This window comes from Corythoichthys intestinalis, chromosome 5 (assembly GCF_030265065.1).
Source record: "Corythoichthys intestinalis isolate RoL2023-P3 chromosome 5, ASM3026506v1, whole genome shotgun sequence".
NCBI lineage: Eukaryota > Metazoa > Chordata > Actinopteri > Syngnathiformes > Syngnathidae > Corythoichthys > Corythoichthys intestinalis.
The window spans coordinates 20,050,449-20,068,895 of NC_080399.1; the positions used below are offsets into that span (position 1 = coordinate 20,050,449).

Consider the following 18,447-nt stretch of genomic DNA (forward strand, 5'->3'; position numbering starts at 1 on the left):
GCTCGCTCCAGCATTCAGTAGTTCTTTGGCACTGGGATACCGTAAGTTGGCACCAAAGCGAAATTGTTATGTCAGACAAGCTTTTACCCTGTGTACAAAGACAACGAGGTCTTCACCAAATAGCTTACAATAGTTTCCAAAAAATTAGATTAGATCAAATTGAGCAAATTGAGAACAGGCTAGGGGGAAACTACTCACAAATGTACTCACTCAGTGTGAAGGCTAATTATACCTTCTGGTATCAAGTTGTCGTGTTTAAATGATTGTCCTGCTTGTCTAATTTTACCATCGTATTCCATTCACACGTAGGGAGCACTCGTACACTGAAAAAAAAAACTGGTGGATTTACTTGATAAAATCATTGTAACAATTTGCACTTACTGCAAATTGTTACAATGATTTTTTCAGTGTAGAGCTTTGATTCTGTTTGTGAAGGCAGCATTTTATTATCAAGCCAGCTTTGGACATACCACATGACCAGGGGCGTAAGTTTGGTCTCAATATTGGTAGGGACGATTTAACAGCATAACCTGTTATAGTTTTTGCTGGGGGTGGGACATTAATAAGACCAAACAGATTGGGTGAACGGGGGTCAGGGCTACCTTTCTCACCAGTATAAACCTAATTAATTGATATGCTAAATGATTATTGCAAAATAAATCTGTATTGACTTATACTAACTTTCACACTGCAAATTTATTACGTCTTAATCTGATCTTTTTATTTATTTATTTATTTTTAAATCTAGTCAAATATTTTTTTCCATCTTGTTTTGAGTGTTAAAGGCTAGTTAACAGATTAACAGAATTCGCCCAGATTAATGTTATGCTAACTGATGCAGGATGAACTTTCAGTAGCAAAATTAGTGGTGTGTTCCCCACCTACACAACATTGACTTTTTTACATTACTTACAGAGGCTGCTGCTGGCAGAAAAAAACTTCTGATGTCCCTCGTCCTCGAAGGGGGCAGGGGGAGGCGACATGTTGTATTTCTGTCGTGAATTCTTTTGTGTCTGTGTGTGTGGGGGGGAAGGGGTCAAGAAAAAATGGTCTGGCACATTCAGCAAGTGAAAAAGGGTCCATTTAAATCTGAACATAATTAAAGAACTGTAATTCATTTAATATGGTAGGGTCAATTCTATGCTTACAACATATGGAAAGACAATCTACAACCAATCTATCAATCTAATTACTTATATAACTGAAGTCATTATATAATGCAAATATGGTTGGTTAAAAGTTTGTGGGGACAATTTGAGCATCCTGAAAAGTTGGTAGTGTTATGTCCCCACGGTTGATAAGCAAACCTATGCCCTTGAGCATGACAACACCAGACAAAAATACCTCTCATGTCAATGCGTTAGCCAAACATTAAACCATGTGCCGCAATTGCTGGGTGCAATTGATGAGCAGTCAATTTTCCATTATTCCTTCTTTAAAACACTTAAAAAAAAATAATAATTCACCCGAAACTCACAAAATTGCTCCTTTCGCAGTCTGTCTAAAGATGTGTCAGCTGTCAAAACTCAGCCCACCGTTTTTGACGAACATGGAAGCATTTCCTGTAACAACAGTGCTGCCGCCGCAACGCTCGTTGACCCCATCTTGCCTCTGTCACTTTGAGTTCGGGAGGGGAAAAAAAGAAAAACATGGCGAAGGAAGAACAAGCTGTAATTTTAACAGAGAAGTTGGTAACTCCGGGGTCAAAAGTATCGGGACACTTGGAGGAAAATGTGAATTTCCAGACTTAAATTTTTTTGACAGCACTAATGCAATTCAGATCATGAATGTATTAATGAATTAAGCTTTTTTTGTTTTGAGCACGCACAAAGAAACAGAAATATAGTATAACTCAGAATAATAATTTGCGCACAAAAGGGATGGGGAAGAAGAAAAACGTAATCTTTGTTCAGCAATCTTCATTTCGTGGGAGACTCCTGTCCTTCGACTTTAAAGCAACAGTAGGTAGCTTTTCAGGTTTGGTTGCTGTTGGACAAAAGCAGTAGTGTTTTACCTTAAGGAAGACTTTGTTTCCCATGGGGACCAGCACACACCTGCCTATTGGTAAAATCATGATCTCCCGGTCACATGCAGATGGATCAAATGACATTTCTGTTTCCAGCGGCTGTGTGAAGGAAGAATAGTATTAAGGTAATGAATCCAGTTGTGGCTTAACAATAGCATATGACGGTTGGCAACCGTGTGGCTTAGTGTGGCTAACCTCCCCCTATTCCGAACTCATCAGCGTTGACGGGTTCGGTTGGAAGCGGGGTTTGTGTAGGGTGTCAACGCCAGCGAGTGAAAGCCGGGCCAATGTTTATCCTTGATCATCCTTTTATCCCTGGTAGCCTCCCTTTTTTTTCCTCCCCGGACAAAACTTTTTGTCCCTTTTATTGCTCTGCCATCTTTGCAGAATTCGCGCGAAAGCGTTCGTATCGACCACTGTCTTTATAATGAAAGAGGGAAGTGACGTATGCCATGAAGCAGTTCAGCATATTTGTAGTTTTTTTGTGTGTCTGGGTTCCTGCCACCCTCCTCAATGTTAATTAGTGCCGTGAAAGCAAAACAGACCTCCTCAAGATATAAAAGAAGTTTTATTCAACTAGTTGTCAGTCGACATCTAATTACGAATGTTATGAAAATATTTTATAGAGGTTGAAAAGTTACCTAGTGTTGTTTTAAGTCCGCCCAATGAAGAGAGAGAGAAAGAAAACAAACAAAAATAACTAAATCAATGGACAACCAACTAGACCAACAAATTCAGAGTTGGCTAATTAACAATAATTTTCATTATATACACACCAATCCTACAAGAACAGCAACACAAATTGCCAGTAAATGTCATTACATGGTGACCAGACCATATCTTTATGCGGCAATTTAATTTTTTTGATATTTTGACCGTGCTTGAAGTGATTGTCTAAATTGTTCCACAGTTTCACTCCACATACGGACACACAAAAACATTTACGAGTTGTTCGAAATCTGGGTAACATGAAATCTTCAGAAACTCGCAGATTATGCCTGCTCTCCTGAATCTTAAAAAGGTTTTGTTTATTAGATGGCAGTCGTTTATCATGTTGGCTCGAATATAAGACAGTGTTTTTTGCAATGAAATAAGACTGAAAAAGAGATGGTCGTCTTATATTCGCAGTCTAGACACTATACCCATTCACGACGCTAGATGGCGCCAGATATCATCAAAGTGATGTTCTGTCATGACAGATCTCAGCTACTCTCCCCATTCACGACGCTAGATTGCGCCAGGTATCATTGAAGCAATGTTCTGTCATCACAGATCTCAGCTACTCTCAAGTTTAACCAGTTTGCATTATTGTATTGCAGTGTTTTTCCTTATTCAGATTTGTTTCAAGACTACAGTTACAGTTAGACTTCACTTTGATGTTAATGCAGTTATTACAGTTTTGTTGTTTTATCACAATAGATTGGTTGATTTACATTTCAAAAACCAGAAGCCCTTCATTTACGAATGTGATTGCACTTTAGTTTACATATTTAAATGTTCAGATATTAAGATTTGAATGAGGCAAAATAACATGCTTTTTCTCTCAAATATATTGTTATAATCATTTGTTTCGGATGTACTGTAATTATTTTCTGTATAAAAATGAATTTGGTGTTCAAAAAGTCTTTTTTCAAATTTGAGTCTTGAAAAAGAGGGGCTCGTCTTATAATCAGGGCCGTCTTGTATTCGGGCCAATACAGTATATGCTTTAAATAACATTATAGATGTATAATATTTAACAAGATATTCCATTTTAAATAGCTTTGAGAGAGAAAATAGACTATGAATGTGATCAAGAAATCCAACTTTATGTATAATCTGTACCGCTCGTTTCTGCAGTGTGACTAATGGATTAATAGTAGATTTAAAACGGTTTCCCCAGACTTCAATACAATATGTTAGAAATGGGAGCACAAGGATGTTTAATTGTGTGTGTGTGTGTATGTCCAAAATGTATCAACGAGTTGTCATCTCATTGCTTCTTTGTAGATATCAATGAGTGCAAGACGGGCAGGAACACGTGTGCCAACGACACGGTTTGCTTCAACCTGGACGGAGGTTACGACTGCCGCTGCCCACACGGCCACAACTGCACCGGCGACTGCATCCATGATGACAAGGTCAAGCACAGCGGGCAGATTTGGGTGCTAGACAGCGACCGCTGCTCCGTGTGTTCTTGCCAGGTATGCAAATATGAAGAGTTGAAAATGTATTTTTTAGTCTTTTCCACAAGTAGCTTACTACGTATATTACAATTAAACTGTATTAGTGATTTAAACAATCAGAGGGTCAAAACAATGACTTTGATTCAGGATGAAGTCCGGTATTCGAGCAATGACATGAAGTCTCTTATTGTCTGTATGTCAAACAGCTGAAGGAGGGACATTCCTCTCTTTGTGAACAAAGAGGCATGAATGATGTGTCCCCTGCCGGGCCAATCAGCGGCAAATGCCAACTTGTTTTGTCCTTTTTTTGTCCTTAGCGCTGAAACAATCAGTGACATTTAAAACAATGCACAGAGCAAAAAGAACAATGTTTGCGAATTGCGTCTTGCTCAAATAGGTAAGGTTGTAGCTCATCATCTTTTTGTTCGAGCATCAGTTGAAGAACATCTTCACAATATATGTGTTTTCAATGGAGAATAGTGGTCATTTCCTAACAAAATGCCACCTCTCCTATTACCCCGTTTGCTTGTTATAATTCAATGCGTTTGACTATTAAAGTGTTTCATCTGATTTTAAGGCACAGCAATCATTCACATTCATGGAATAATAAGACTGCTTAAACTTAAAATAAAGATTTTTCATATAATGTTTCAATTCAGATTTATTGCTAATTTGATTGAAATATTTCAGATTTTGAATACAGCATGTAGAAAAGAAAAAAGCTTAACACAGCTTAACTGTGATTTGACAGGGGTTATTTTTTTTCATGTACCATGCAATTCAATTCAATTTTATTTGTATAGCCCTGGATCACAACAAGGTTGTCTCAAAGAGCTTTGCAGAGGCAATATGATACACAATCAGAAACAGCAAATGAAGCAACAAAGATGAATCAATAAAGTACAAGTCCATTAGTAGGCGGTATGAGATTCTGACGGTATAATAACCGTAAGCAAAAATATCCCGGTTTCCCGGTATCGCAATTACAGCTCTAACGGCGGTAACACACTAGAAACGTCAACGATCCCGCCGCGATAACGCAGTGAAACGCGGCCGTTAAAGTCAAACAGCCAATGCACACCAGTCGCAGTGCGGCCGCGTGTTGGACGCGTCCCAGAAGCACTCAGCGCGTCGCACGCGAAAAGAACAGCGGAGTTTGTTATTTGACGCGAGGCGCGGCCCCCCTGCGTCAATACTACTAGGTAGGATCGGGCAGGCCGGATGTCACTCCTGTAAAAATACGTGGATCCGGTCGATTTTCAAAATAATATGCAATCGTAACTTACTATGTAAATAAAACAAATTGAAATGAGCTAAAACACCTGTAATTAATACAAATAATACACAAATCCTGCTACACAATTAAATTTATTAATTTCTGCGTGGTGCTTTAACTTATGAAAATACATCAATAAAGCTGAGAAAAATGTTCTTAAGAAAAAAAATGATTGAGGCATTTAATTTGTAAAATACATGTTAAAATCTTTGTCATTGGGATTGCTTTTTGCTTTAGCACATGACTTCTTTTTTCTTCTTTCTTTCAAAAAGAAAGCTGGCCAATATGCAGGGTCTGAAAGGCAAAGTGTTGTTGTTTTATTACCTTTAAATACCCGCTATTCTCGCGCGATCTTACAATCCTCGCGTGAACCGATCGAGCCGCTCCACAGACGCGCTGCATGTGAAACGCGTCCAATGGAAATTGACACCGAGCGTCACTGGTGCATTATCGCGGTGGGATCGTTGACGCGACGTTGACGTTTCTAGTGTGTTACCGGCGTAAAATGTGTTACTTTGATATATCTGGGTATAGACTTCATAATTATATTGACAGGTCACATTCGTCATTAGGGGTGTGACAAAATATCGAAATGGTGATATAATGTGATACTTTGTATCCCAAAAGGTTATCGATATGCTCCTGCTAAGAATTGAGATATCGTTTTGAAAAGGTGTCAATGTCTAAAAAAAAAAATAATTAAAAATGAACCAACAAGTTGCTACCAAAATCTTCCACCATAATAGTGTCTCAGATAACTCTAAGGCTGCATTGACGGTGCTCAACGCCCAATCCATTTAAACTGGGAACGTTCGTTCATTCGAAACCAGAGCATTCACAGTCATTCTGTCCGATTTTCAGGGCATTTACAGGTCACTTGCTGTTCATTTTAGGGCATTTACAGGTCATTTTCTGTTGAGTTTGAGTCACTGCCTATTCATTTGGGTGATTCCCAGGTCATTTCCTTTTCTGTAACTCAAAATAAACAGGAAGAGACCCATAAAATTGCCCAAAATCAACAGGAAGTAACTGAAAATCAACAGGTAAATGACCTTAAATGGCCCAGAATTTCCTCATTGTCTGGCATTGGCTGCCACTACCGGCCATAGACGTTCAATCCGTTTGAAGTGGGAGGGATGGCAGCGAATGAACGAATGTTCATTCGCTGCCACCCTCCCACTTCAAATGGATTGGACGTCTACTAATGATAAACTCATTCCAATTCACAGCAGAAGCTTGTTTTTCTGGTTATTACTTGTTTGTAGAATATCCTAGAATGATTTCATGACCAGTGTATCGATAATTGTTGTATCGTCGGATCATCGTTATCGTGAGCTTTGTATCGCAAATCGTATCGTATCGTGAGGTACCAAGAGGTTCCCACTCCTATTCGTCATACACTGTGCCACGCCTTCAAGTAGGGGGCCTGCCCACATCAACAGGAGTTATTCTCACACGCGCAGCGATCTAACGCCGGCTTTAGGTTGAAAAAGTATGAAAGCAGAACAAGCATACAAACAGGAAGGATTGTCTCAGGAGTGATTTTTTCGAGGATTCAAGGTAATTATTATATTTTTCGTACAGTGCATGCATTTTGAAACGTGAAAAAAAATCAATGGGAGAAATAAGCCGCTACAGCATTGGCATCATAGTTCGCAATATTTACGTAAAATAAATGCTAACTGCCCGTTTTTTTTTTTTAGAATTCAGGGATTTAAGCATTTATTTACAAAAATTTTCAACGGAAAAAGCTCTTTGTGGTGATAAGGCGGCGCTACAGTGGCTTAAAGACTAGCAGCACATTCGACATATTTACGTAAAATAAATGCTAACTGCCTGCTTCTTTGCTCTTTTAACAAAGAATCGAGACTGTTTTACGTCCGTATCTATTAAGAATTCAGGGATTTAAGCATTTATTCACAAGAATTTCAACGTAAAAAGCTCTTTGTGGTGACAAATTGGCGCCACAATGACTTAATATTACCAACACATTTGACATATTTACGTAAAATAAATGCTAACTGCCCGCTTCTTTGCTCTTTCGACAAAGAATCGAGATTGTTTTACATCAATATCTATAAAAAAATTCAGGGATTTAAGAATTTATTCAAAAGAATTTCAACGTAAAAAGCTCTTTGTGGTGACATGGCGGCGCCACAATGACTTAAAGATTAGCAGCACATTCGAAATATTTACGTAAAATAAATGCTAACTGTCGGTTTTTGTGTTTTTTTTGGGATTTTTTTTTTTTGTTTTTTTTTTGTTTTTTTTGCTTTTAACCAAGAATCGAGACTGTTTAAAGTTTTAACGTTTCAACGTAAAAATCTCCGTCTGTGTTTCCACTCGGTCAGCTTTGACAGAGATAGGCCCCCTATTAATCAGCACAGTGTCCTGTCAATATCATTATGAACTCTATGATCGGGGTAAAAAAAAAAAATCCATTGAAGAAAATTTTTATTTTTCAGAACATACTAGCAAATTGAAACATAAGTATAATATTATGTTAAAATAAATAAAACAAATTTTAAAAAATAACAAAAATAACATTTCATTAAATGCAGTCCTTTAGGTGAGCGGAAACCCACAGCCACAGCTTAACATTACGTCTGTAGCTTTTCTGTAGCCGAAGTATTCCCATACCAGCGATTTAGTTTTCTTCAATGGGGGAAAAATTTCAGGAGTTTCACCTCCTCCAGCCATCGTGTAGCGCAGCTGATTCACTGACACTGAGCAAAAACCGGTGGGGGAGGGTTGAGCCTTGCAGCTGCAAGCGAGGGATTTCTCTCCGCATTTATGGTACATAAAAAATAGCTAATAGCTTAAGGACGGTATGATGGAAAATATTTGCGGGTTTGAAACCGTGACGTTTTCATACCACGGTATACCTTGAAACCGGTTATCGGCACATGCCTAACCACTAGCGGGAGCTCATGCAACAACCACAATAAAAGCATAGGTAATTCTACAGTGGTTGGACAAAATAATGGAAACACCTAACATTTTGGCATCATAATCATTGGACAGAATTATTAAAGAATGGCGTTAAGGAACATTCTAATGAAGTTGAGCATCTCTTATGGCCTGCACCACCCTGTATAATAACTACTAGAGGTGTGCGAAATTTCCAATTCTTAGATTATTCGCGATTCGGCTGTGAAAGATTCGAGAACGATTCACAAACATCCAAATTCCGATTATTGAAATATGTCAAGTAAAGCGGAAGTAAAACACAGTCAGCGCGCCGCGCGGTCTTCGGGTCACAATGAGGAACAGAGCGAGAGTAGCTAAACATCATTACCCAGCCCCTCAGGTAATGCCAATGTTCAACTCACGGCTCTAGCTCAACTCATGCCGCGAGATAAAAAAAAAAAAACAACAACATACCTGACTCCTGCCGACAGCTGCTACAAAGTACGTCCACATAATGGTACGGTAGATATCATATTTATATAGGACTAGATGCAAAATAGACTCGGTGGCGTTAGCAGCACATGTGCAGAAAGCTAGATGCGGGCGTTAGTAAACGGCCGCCATCTTAAAGCAGTAGACTTCCCTGCAAGGCTGTTGTAGCGAACCTTCCAAGCGAACCTAATTAACTTTTTATCTAAAATACTCCTAAATCGGTAAAATATTGACTTGAATCTATCTTTAAAATAGTTTTAAAACTTTCACATGTCGAAAGTAGACAAAAGGGAAATTATGGAATAACGGGAGCAATTTTAACAACTTTAACGGTTGATTCACAACATTAAATTAATTGAATGTAGTTTAAAGCTGCTGATACAGAATGGGGATTTGAGTATATTATTTATTGTTTTTAACTGTTAACTTGATACTGAAATAGTCGTTTATTTAAGCCTGCGAGGCTTTTTTTTTTTTTTTGTAACGAATGTACAAAACATTAAAAGCAGCTTATAGCGGGGGAGGAGGGGGGTGTCATCAATAATCGATTTATAATCGAATCGTAGACTCTGAATCGTAATCGAATCGTTAGGTGCCCAAAGATGCCCACCTCTAATAACAACTGTATAATTATAAGTGTTGCACAGATACCGATTCCGACACTGAAACTGCACCGATACCGTTTTTTGGGGAGGGCGGGGGGAACTGTACTCCCTGGAATGGCTTGGTCAGACACTATTTAACTCATGGTCTGCCATTGATGGTGCTAGGCATCCAATACATTTAAAATGTGAGGGCTGGCAGCGAATGTCATTTGCCGCCAAACCCTCCCGCTTCAAATGGATTGAGCGTCTACTAGTGATTAACTCAATGGTGGCCACAGGAAGTACACATTTCATTTTTCATTCAATGCCTCAATTTTTTGCCTCTATTGCCAGTGCTAGGCATGATTTTTTTTCAGGATTCTGATTGGTTAAAACCTGCTTAAGTCCCTAGTAGCACCATTTTTTTTTTTTTTTTTTTCAAATCTCTTGCTAATGTTTTTTTTTTTTTTTTTTTTTTGTCTTTTTTAAGAAACCGTGTTTACTTTGTGATGCCACGTCTGTTGAAAGTGGAAAGCGATTATGGTGGATTAGTGTCGGTAGCGAATGATCAAGCAGCAAATTATTCATTTCATGACAATGGAGCGGGACAGGAGTGACTCCCTAATGAAATGAGTTGTATTAATTGATTTGCGAGATGGAAGGGCTGCCCATCAAAATTAGCCGCACTGAGCGTGCAGTGTAAATATGTTATTGTTTTTGAAAAGGCGAGCGCAGCTGGATATGCTGAGCGCGAAATGTTGCGAGAAGGTCGAACGTCACCGATGAGTCAAGAATGAGTGGACGCATACCAGATGGGGCACGAGTATGTAAATGGTGGATTGTTTTTTTTTTCAATCTGCTCGCCTCCCCCACCCACAGGTTGCCCAGATTTGATGAAATCTATTACTACTACTGCTCCAATTCACACTTCAGCAGGTGTTCTGAAACCGCAGTCCGCAAACCGTATGCGTGCAGAGGCTGCGTTTAGAAATTCATGACTTCAAGACTTGTCACGCTCGCCCCCATTCAATGTGTGACTCCTGGGTTAGATTTTAACGTTTCATTCTATTTTATTATCACCCAGGCTGGCCAAGTGATGTGTCGTAGGATGGTGTGCGACTGCGACAACCCCAACGCCGACCTCTTCTGTTGCCCCGAGTGCGACCCGCGTCTGAGCAGCCAGTGTCTTCACCAAAACGGAGCTCTGACCTTCGGCAGCGGCGACACCTGGGTGGAGAACTGCCAACAGTGCCAGTGCCTGGTGAGTGAGACGCTGTTCAAACCAGGTCTGCAGGTAGCGCTATTGCACGGAGTCAGTGCCATTTGCGATACTTCATTCATCATATCGTAAATTGCCGGGTCACTGTCAGAGATGCGCTGCAAGAAGTATAAGCCGACTGGAATTTCAAAATGTATGCTATACTGTAAGCCTGAACGATATATCGTTTAAACATCGCCATCGCGATGTGCGCGTGCGCAATAGTCCCATCGCAAGCACGTGCGATAGTTTTTATTTTTTTTAATCCACATACGCCTTGCTTTCTGCTCTGCGCACAGCCTCACACCCTCCCTTTCCCAACTCTATGTTCCTCTCAGTCACTGCGGCGCTTGCTTATTAAAGTTAACGATGGCTTTGATCTGAACAAAGACTTCACACGGGCATCTGTCAATCATCATTTAACTTGTTAAACAGTTTCTGCAAGGAAGCCGCGCTGGAGTGAATGTCTGTGTGTGTGGAGACGTTGGAGACATAAAAATGCCAGAAGTGATCATGAGGAGTTTGAAATTTCTACATGTCACTCCGTCACAGCTAAGGTAGATAAACAGAAGCATTTAATAAAGCCAAGCATTTATCTACTACAGTACTTTATTCTTGTTCAAATATGATTTGGTTGGACATTTATGTTTAAAACTGATCATAATTATGACATTTGAAGTGCTTAAAAACCATTTATTTATATAAATCACCTGTGGGGGGGAGTGAGAAAAAAAACATGTCTTTTATCTATCTCTTTCCAATGCTGAAGCTGAATAATACATTGAGCACAAAAAACATACACACACACACACACACAAAAAAAAAAATTGGGGGGGGTGCGCTACTTCGCGGTTTTTCACTTATCGCGGCGAGTTCTGGTCCCCATTAACCACGAAAAACGAGGTATCACTGTACACTGTGGTGATGGTGAGTCATCCAAAGTCTTTCCAAACAGCTATTCAAGTCATTGAGTGAAAATTTCTTTAAAACAATATATATATATATATATATATACATTTTTTTTAATATCGCAATATAATATCGCAATATATCGCAAACCCCCAAAAAATTGCAACAATAGTTCTTTCCAATATCGTTTAGGCCTACTATACTGTAGTATCTACTAGCAGTGCCACGGTTTGCGGTTCAAAGCCGAACCGTACGGTTCGCCCTGTACGGTTCAATACGCCTTTATGAACCGCGCCTTTTCGGTTTTGCAATTAATTTATTCCGAACGCTTGTGGAATGAATTGGTCGAGCTCTGTGTGCCTGTGTGTGACGTGAAGCACAGCTGTTGAGAAATTCCCGCCCCGCCGCAAGTAAATGTCCCATCGCTGTCAAGCACCTGTGTAATAGAAGCCGAGTAACGCCCTCTCTCGCTTACGAGCGAAGTGAAAGTGAAACAAGAAAGAAAACAAAAAGCTATGGCGAGCGGAGGAGTGGAGGGACAGAATTTTGAGGAAGCACTGGCTTCTTTCAAATCTGCGGTGTGGCAACATTTCGGTTTCCCCGTCGACTACAATGCGAGAAAATAGGAGGGAGAGAAAATATTGAAAAAAAAAAAAAAAATTGCAAGCATTGCTAAACACTTGTTCCCTATGCTAATGGCAACACTTATAACATGACTCCGGCACCTCAGCTGGCATCACCCACAGATATCACTTTCTCAGAGCAGGACAACCCCGGAGATGACACCAGTGAAAACACACCGCGGGCTTCGCTTGACCCGCGTTACATTGTTTCCTTGGGGACATATTTCTCCAACGTATTCCCCGACATTTATGAAATGGCACGCAAAGCCATCGAAGATGACTTCGCTAAAGCACATAGTTTTGCCGTGACCACTGATAGTTGGACGTCCCGTGCTACAGAATGCTACTACCTAACTGTGACGGTCCACTGTAATTCATACCTGTCAAGTTGTACGGTCTCGGCGTAATTTGTACAAGTGAGCACTGATTTTTAAATGTGTACGCCATACGTTACGTTTAAAATCTTTCGTGCATTACGTTTTTTTACCTCCGTTCGTTAATACGTTGGTTGAATGACGCGAGAAAAGTCAGAGACACGGAGAGGGAAGAGTGTTTGTTGTGACACTGTAGCAAAAGTGATGCTTGGCTAGGTGGCTCCAATATTTCCTGACTGTAGCCGACAGCCTACAACCTACGCCTAGATATCTCATGCATATAGAACTACATCCGAAATGACAGACTCGGTAGCATTAGTAAACAGCCGCCATTTTAGAGCAGTAAACTTCTCAGAAAGGCTTTGTTGTAGTGAACCTTCCTAGTGAACCTAAGTAACTTTTTATCTAAAATACTCCTAAATTGGCAAAATCTTGACTTGAGTCTATCTTTAGATGATTAAACACTAGAATGCCCAGCAGAGGCCAATTTTGCCTTTCCCAATGGCAAATCCTCATGATCCAGAATTCGCTGGGACTTCTAGTGTAAGCAGTTTTAAAATTTTCACATGTCGAAAGTAGACAGAAGGGAACTAATGGAATAACGGGAGCAATTTTATCAACTTTAACGGTTGATTCAGAACATTAAATGACCTCCAAACATAGCAAAGGTTACTATGTTTTTTTTTTTTTTTTTTTTTTTTTTAAATTACAAAAAACATGAACGGTAACACCAGTTACTTTGCCAAGTAACTTTTTTACTACTGTGTGTGTATTTCAGTAGTCAGTCACTAAACTAGCCAAAGAGCAAAGAGGCATTTTAACAGTCGAAAATGTTTACATTTTAAGTGTTTATTTCATTTTCTTCAAAAGAAAAATAAAGGCAGTTTTGGAAAAAAAAAAAAAAATGCAAAAAGCAAACCGAAACCGTGATCCCAAAACCGAGTTCCAAATCGAACCGTGGGCTAACTGAACCGTTGCACCCCTAGTATCGACGTTCTTATTATTATCGACTTTAAAAAAAACTTCCAATTCTGTTTCGAAAATTTAATTTTTTTTTGTACACAAGATGGGCAAAAACTTCACTCAATTCGTTTTTGTTTTTGAGGACACTAACTAAAATTCCTACTCCTCCGTTATCCGCGGACGGATTGCAATGAAATCTGGTACATAACGTATTTTTCGGACCATAAATCGCAATTTTTTTCATAGTTTGGCTGGCAATCAAGCCTTTGCAGTCCAAATGGATTGGACGTATATCGTCATCAATGGCACCGAAACATAATCATTCGATTCCAGCCATCCCAGTTCAAATGAATTAGACGTCTATCTCTATCAATGGCTGTATATGAGTTAAAAGAGCTTCACACATAAAGTACTTAAGAATTATTACGGTATATTATTTAAAATATATTTTTATTATTACTGCTGTTAGTAAAATGAGCAATTACTGTTAATACTGCTGTTAGTAAAATGAGCAATAAGCAAGTAAATAAATTGGATCAATAACAATGGAAATAAGCCATATATCCTTTTTCTCCCGCTTATCCGAGGTCGGGTCACAGGGCAGCAGAATTAGTATTATTGAAATAAGCGCATAGTTTTATGACAGTGTCATATTGAACAGTAACACAATTCATATTTTTCCTGCGTATCAGACAGTATTGAAAAAATCCCAAATTTATTGTTAGTTATTCATTTGAATTATCAAACTGATTATCTAGTACCGGTACATGTTATTAATGTTATTCATTATTCTCATCATTGTCACTTGCCAAGCCAATGAATACTGTTCCTTAATCCCAAAATAGAACTGGTCCTTACGTCATCGTGTTGGCAGCTCCACATTAACGCAGATGCTTGCACTCAGGGGTGTTTGTGGCCCTCCCAAAAAAAAACAAAAAATGTTTTGTTGTGTGTTTGTGTGGAGGTAACAAAAAAATCTAGCTTTAATCCGTCAAGTGAAGAAAGTTGTTAGAGAAACGTAGGAGGATTCCTAACGACCTTTTTTTTTCTGTCATGTATTCTGACGGATCCACATGCTGACGATTGTTTCAACTTGAACAAAGTGGGAAGACGTGAGTGTAGGCAGGAGGAACATTTGTTATAAGCATCCTTTGACCAACAAACAAAGATCACGGCGTGACTCTTTTTCACAGGTCACGCTTACGCTGTTTTCTTTGATCTTCTTGTTTTGACCTTTGGTAGACGTTGACAGAGTGCGTAGGCGAACCTGTGGGGGATTCCCGAGAAATGTACGCCAACACCAAAGTCACGCTTTACGTGTACCGGCGTCTCTCCCACGTTTCGTGCCTCACGACGTCTGTTAAGTGACGCACACGGGTGTTCTGCTGCGAGAACGCTCAGTTTCACGCCAACGCTGATGAGACTCTTGATTAGGGACACATGCGCAGCTAGAATATTTTGTTTCCCAACATTTGCTGGAACAAAAAATGTATTTTAATTAGGAAATAAATCACATGGCACAAATTTTTGACTTAGAGCTCCACTGCTGACCAAAAGTATTGGCACCCCTGCAATTCTGTCAGATAATGTTCGATTTCTCCCAGAAAATGATTGCAATCCCAAATGCTTTGGTAGTAATATCTTCAATTCAATTCAATTTTATTTGTATAGCCCTATATCACAACAAGGTTGTCTCAAAGGGCTTTGCAGAGGCAATATTATACACAGTCAGAAACAGCAGATGAAATAAACAAAGTTCAAGTCCTGGACATTCCCCATCCTTAGACCCTCCATTTTGGCAAGGAAAAACTCCAAAAACTCTTTGGGAAAAAATGAGAAACCTTGGAGAGTACCACAGTCAGGAGAGATCCACTTCCAGGACGGACAGACAAGATGCACCAGTACTGCTAATGGGAATTAGCAGACGGAGTTACAGATTGTAAAGATGCAATAAAGTAAGGGAACAAGAAGAGGCCCATCTAGCCAGAAGAGACGTAGGGGAGGGTGGGGGGGGCTACGAGGACGTCCATCCAGCCCGGGGTCCGGATAGTCAGGAGGCTGCAGCTGAAAAATAGCCCCTCCCCAGAGAAAAAGGAGATAGGACTCAGTGGCTGTACTTCCCCCAGCATTATAGCTTCTAGTGCAGCTTAGACTGAACTGTGAGTCTAGTCAGATTTCAACTAGCCTGACCATAAGCTTTGTCGAATAGGAACGTTTTTAGTCTAATCTTAAATGTACAGACTGTCTCGGCTTCTTTAATACTAGCTGGTAGCTGATTCCACAAAACAGGAGCTTGGTGGCTAAAGCAGTGCTTCTCAATTATTTTCTGTTACGCCCCCCCAAGGAAGACGTAAATGTTTCGCGCCCCCCCAAACTCTCTGCCACCACTGTAAATAGTATCATTTGTCTATAAAATTACTATTATAAATACGCATCTGCATAACATTGTGTCCTTTTTTTTTTCCTAATAACGAAAAAAAGTAACAGATCAACTTATAATAAAGTAGAACTTTATTAACATTGTTTTGTTTGTAACAGAGAAGACGACGCGCATCAATTTGCCTGAATTAAAAAAAAAAAGTCCCATCCAAACTAAAAAATACACTCAAGTTACATTTTTGACCATTTGATAAAGAAAAATAAAATGTAATAAAATCAGTAAATAATAACAAATTAAAATTGATTAGAAACATTCACTCATGAGGACAATATGCCAAAAAATTGGATCGGAAAAACAAAACTGAATAAAAGAAACAAAACAAAAAAAAGTGTCCTTGGACAGAAGGACAGTTTTTATTTTTGTACCTCCTTTGCAATGGTGTGGAGTTATCTTGCAATGAGCATGCTAACAATGCTAATTGGTTTACTGATATTACACTGACAAAACAGGACGATTGTTGGAAATATTCGGCCGTTTTCGCTGAAAAACAATCAAGCTTATCAATGAGATTGGGGTCTAATGTCTTTAAGTGGCGTCTTAATTGTTTTGGCTTCTGGCTGTCCGCTATAATTATTTTTAGACACACTAAACAGTGGTCTTTCCTCATTACCCACTGTATTAAAAGTCAAAGCTAAAAGGCAAACGGCACGAAAAAAGCGCATTCCCGGCGGCCGAGGTAGAACCGTAGGTGAGGGCGGTCGTCGTGACGATCCCAAGCCAAAAATGGCACTTCTCGGGCGGCGACGTGAGAACAGGCCGGACAAGACAGTGGGTCGCTTTGTGAGTCCGGTCGGAAAACGGCTTTCGAAAACGGCGGCGGCGCACTGCTCTTCATATCTGTTTTCTGTGTGTTCTGAGTGCTCTTCCTTAGTTCAAAAATACTGCGCGCACTCTGAAAATGAGAGCGCCACTGCCACCCACTGAGTGGATGTGCAAGTACACTTTATTCCAGTACGGCAAGGCAAAAAAAAAAAAAAAAAAAAGCATGTTCCCCGAGGTCATATGCGCCCCCCCTGGCATCGCTCTGCGCCCCCCCAGGGGGGCGCGCCCCACTATTTGAGAAGTACTGGGCTAAAGGCTCTAGCTCCTGCTGTACTTTTAGAAACCCTGGGAACTACCAGTAGACCTGCATTCTGAGAACGGAGTATTCTGTTGGAGCGGTATGGAACCAGAGCATCGGTGAGATAAGATGGCCCCAACCCATCAATGGTCTTAAATGTACGAAGGAGGATTTTAAATTTATTTCTAAACTCGACTGAAAGCAAGTGAAGGGCCTGGAGCACAGGGGTGATGTGCTCACTTCTATTAGTTCCTGTTAAAAGTCTTGCTGCTTCGTTCTGGACTATTTGAAGACCTTTTAGAGAACTTTTAGGACAAGCTGCAAGTAGGGAGTTACAGTAATCCAATCTAGATGTAACGAACGCGTGGAATTAATTTTTCTGCATCGTTTTCAGATAAAATCTTCTTTTATTTTTAGTAGATTACATTTAGTAGATAATCAGTTTGATAATTTAAATTAATAACTAACAATAAATTTGGGATTTTTTCAATACTGTCCGATGCGCAGGAAAATTATTAATTGTGTTACTGTTCAATATGATACCGTCAAAAAACTATGCGCTCATTTCAATAATACTAATTCTGCTGTCCCGTGGCACGACCTCAGAAAAGCGGGAGAAAATGGATGGATGGCTTATTTCCATTGTTATTGATCCAATTTATTTACTTGCTTATTGCTCATTTTACTAACAGCAGCAATTATAGAAATATATTTTCAAAAATATAATAATTTTCAAGTACTTTATATATAAAGTAGGGCTGTCAAACGATTAAAATTTTTAATCGAGTTAATTACAGCTTAAAAATTAATTAATCGTAATTAATCGCAATTAATCGCAGTTCAAACCATCTATAAAATATGCCATATTTTTCTGTAAATTATTGTTGGAATGGAAAGATAAGACACAAGATGGATATATACATTCAACATGCGGTACATAAGGACTGTATTTGTTTATTATAACAATAAATCAACAAGATGCCATTAACATTATTAACATTCTGTTAAAGCGATCCATGGATAGAAAGATAAATGTTAGTACAAGTTATAGAAATTTTATATTAAAACCCCTCTTAATGTTTTCGTTTTAATAAAATTTGTAAAATTTTCAATCAAAAAATAAACTAGTAGCCTGCCATTGTTGATGTCAGTAATTACTTACACAATGCTCATGGGTGCTGAAGCCTATAAAATCAGTAGCACCCAAGCGCCAGCAGAGGGCGGCAAAGCTCCATAAAACCCAATTAACAAGTGGGCATTTCATTGTACTGTCATTTAAATCTGTCTGAGCGGGGCATGTGCGTTAATTGCATCAACTATTTTAACGTGATTAATTTAAAAAATTAATTACCGCCCTTTAACGCGAT

General features: G+C 39.3%; 1 protein-coding gene across 1 annotated transcript in view; it reads left to right on the top strand.

Moving 5' to 3' along the window:
• nell2a (neural EGFL like 2a) overlaps positions 1-18,447 on the top strand; it is a 248,309-nt gene that overhangs the window by 213,048 nt on the left and 16,814 nt on the right. Inside the window, exons 17-18 of the mRNA XM_057837033.1 lie at positions 4,016-4,209; positions 10,538-10,714. Coding sequence (XP_057693016.1) covers positions 4,016-4,209; positions 10,538-10,714 — 371 coding nt within the window. The remainder of the gene's footprint in view (positions 1-4,015; positions 4,210-10,537; positions 10,715-18,447) is intronic.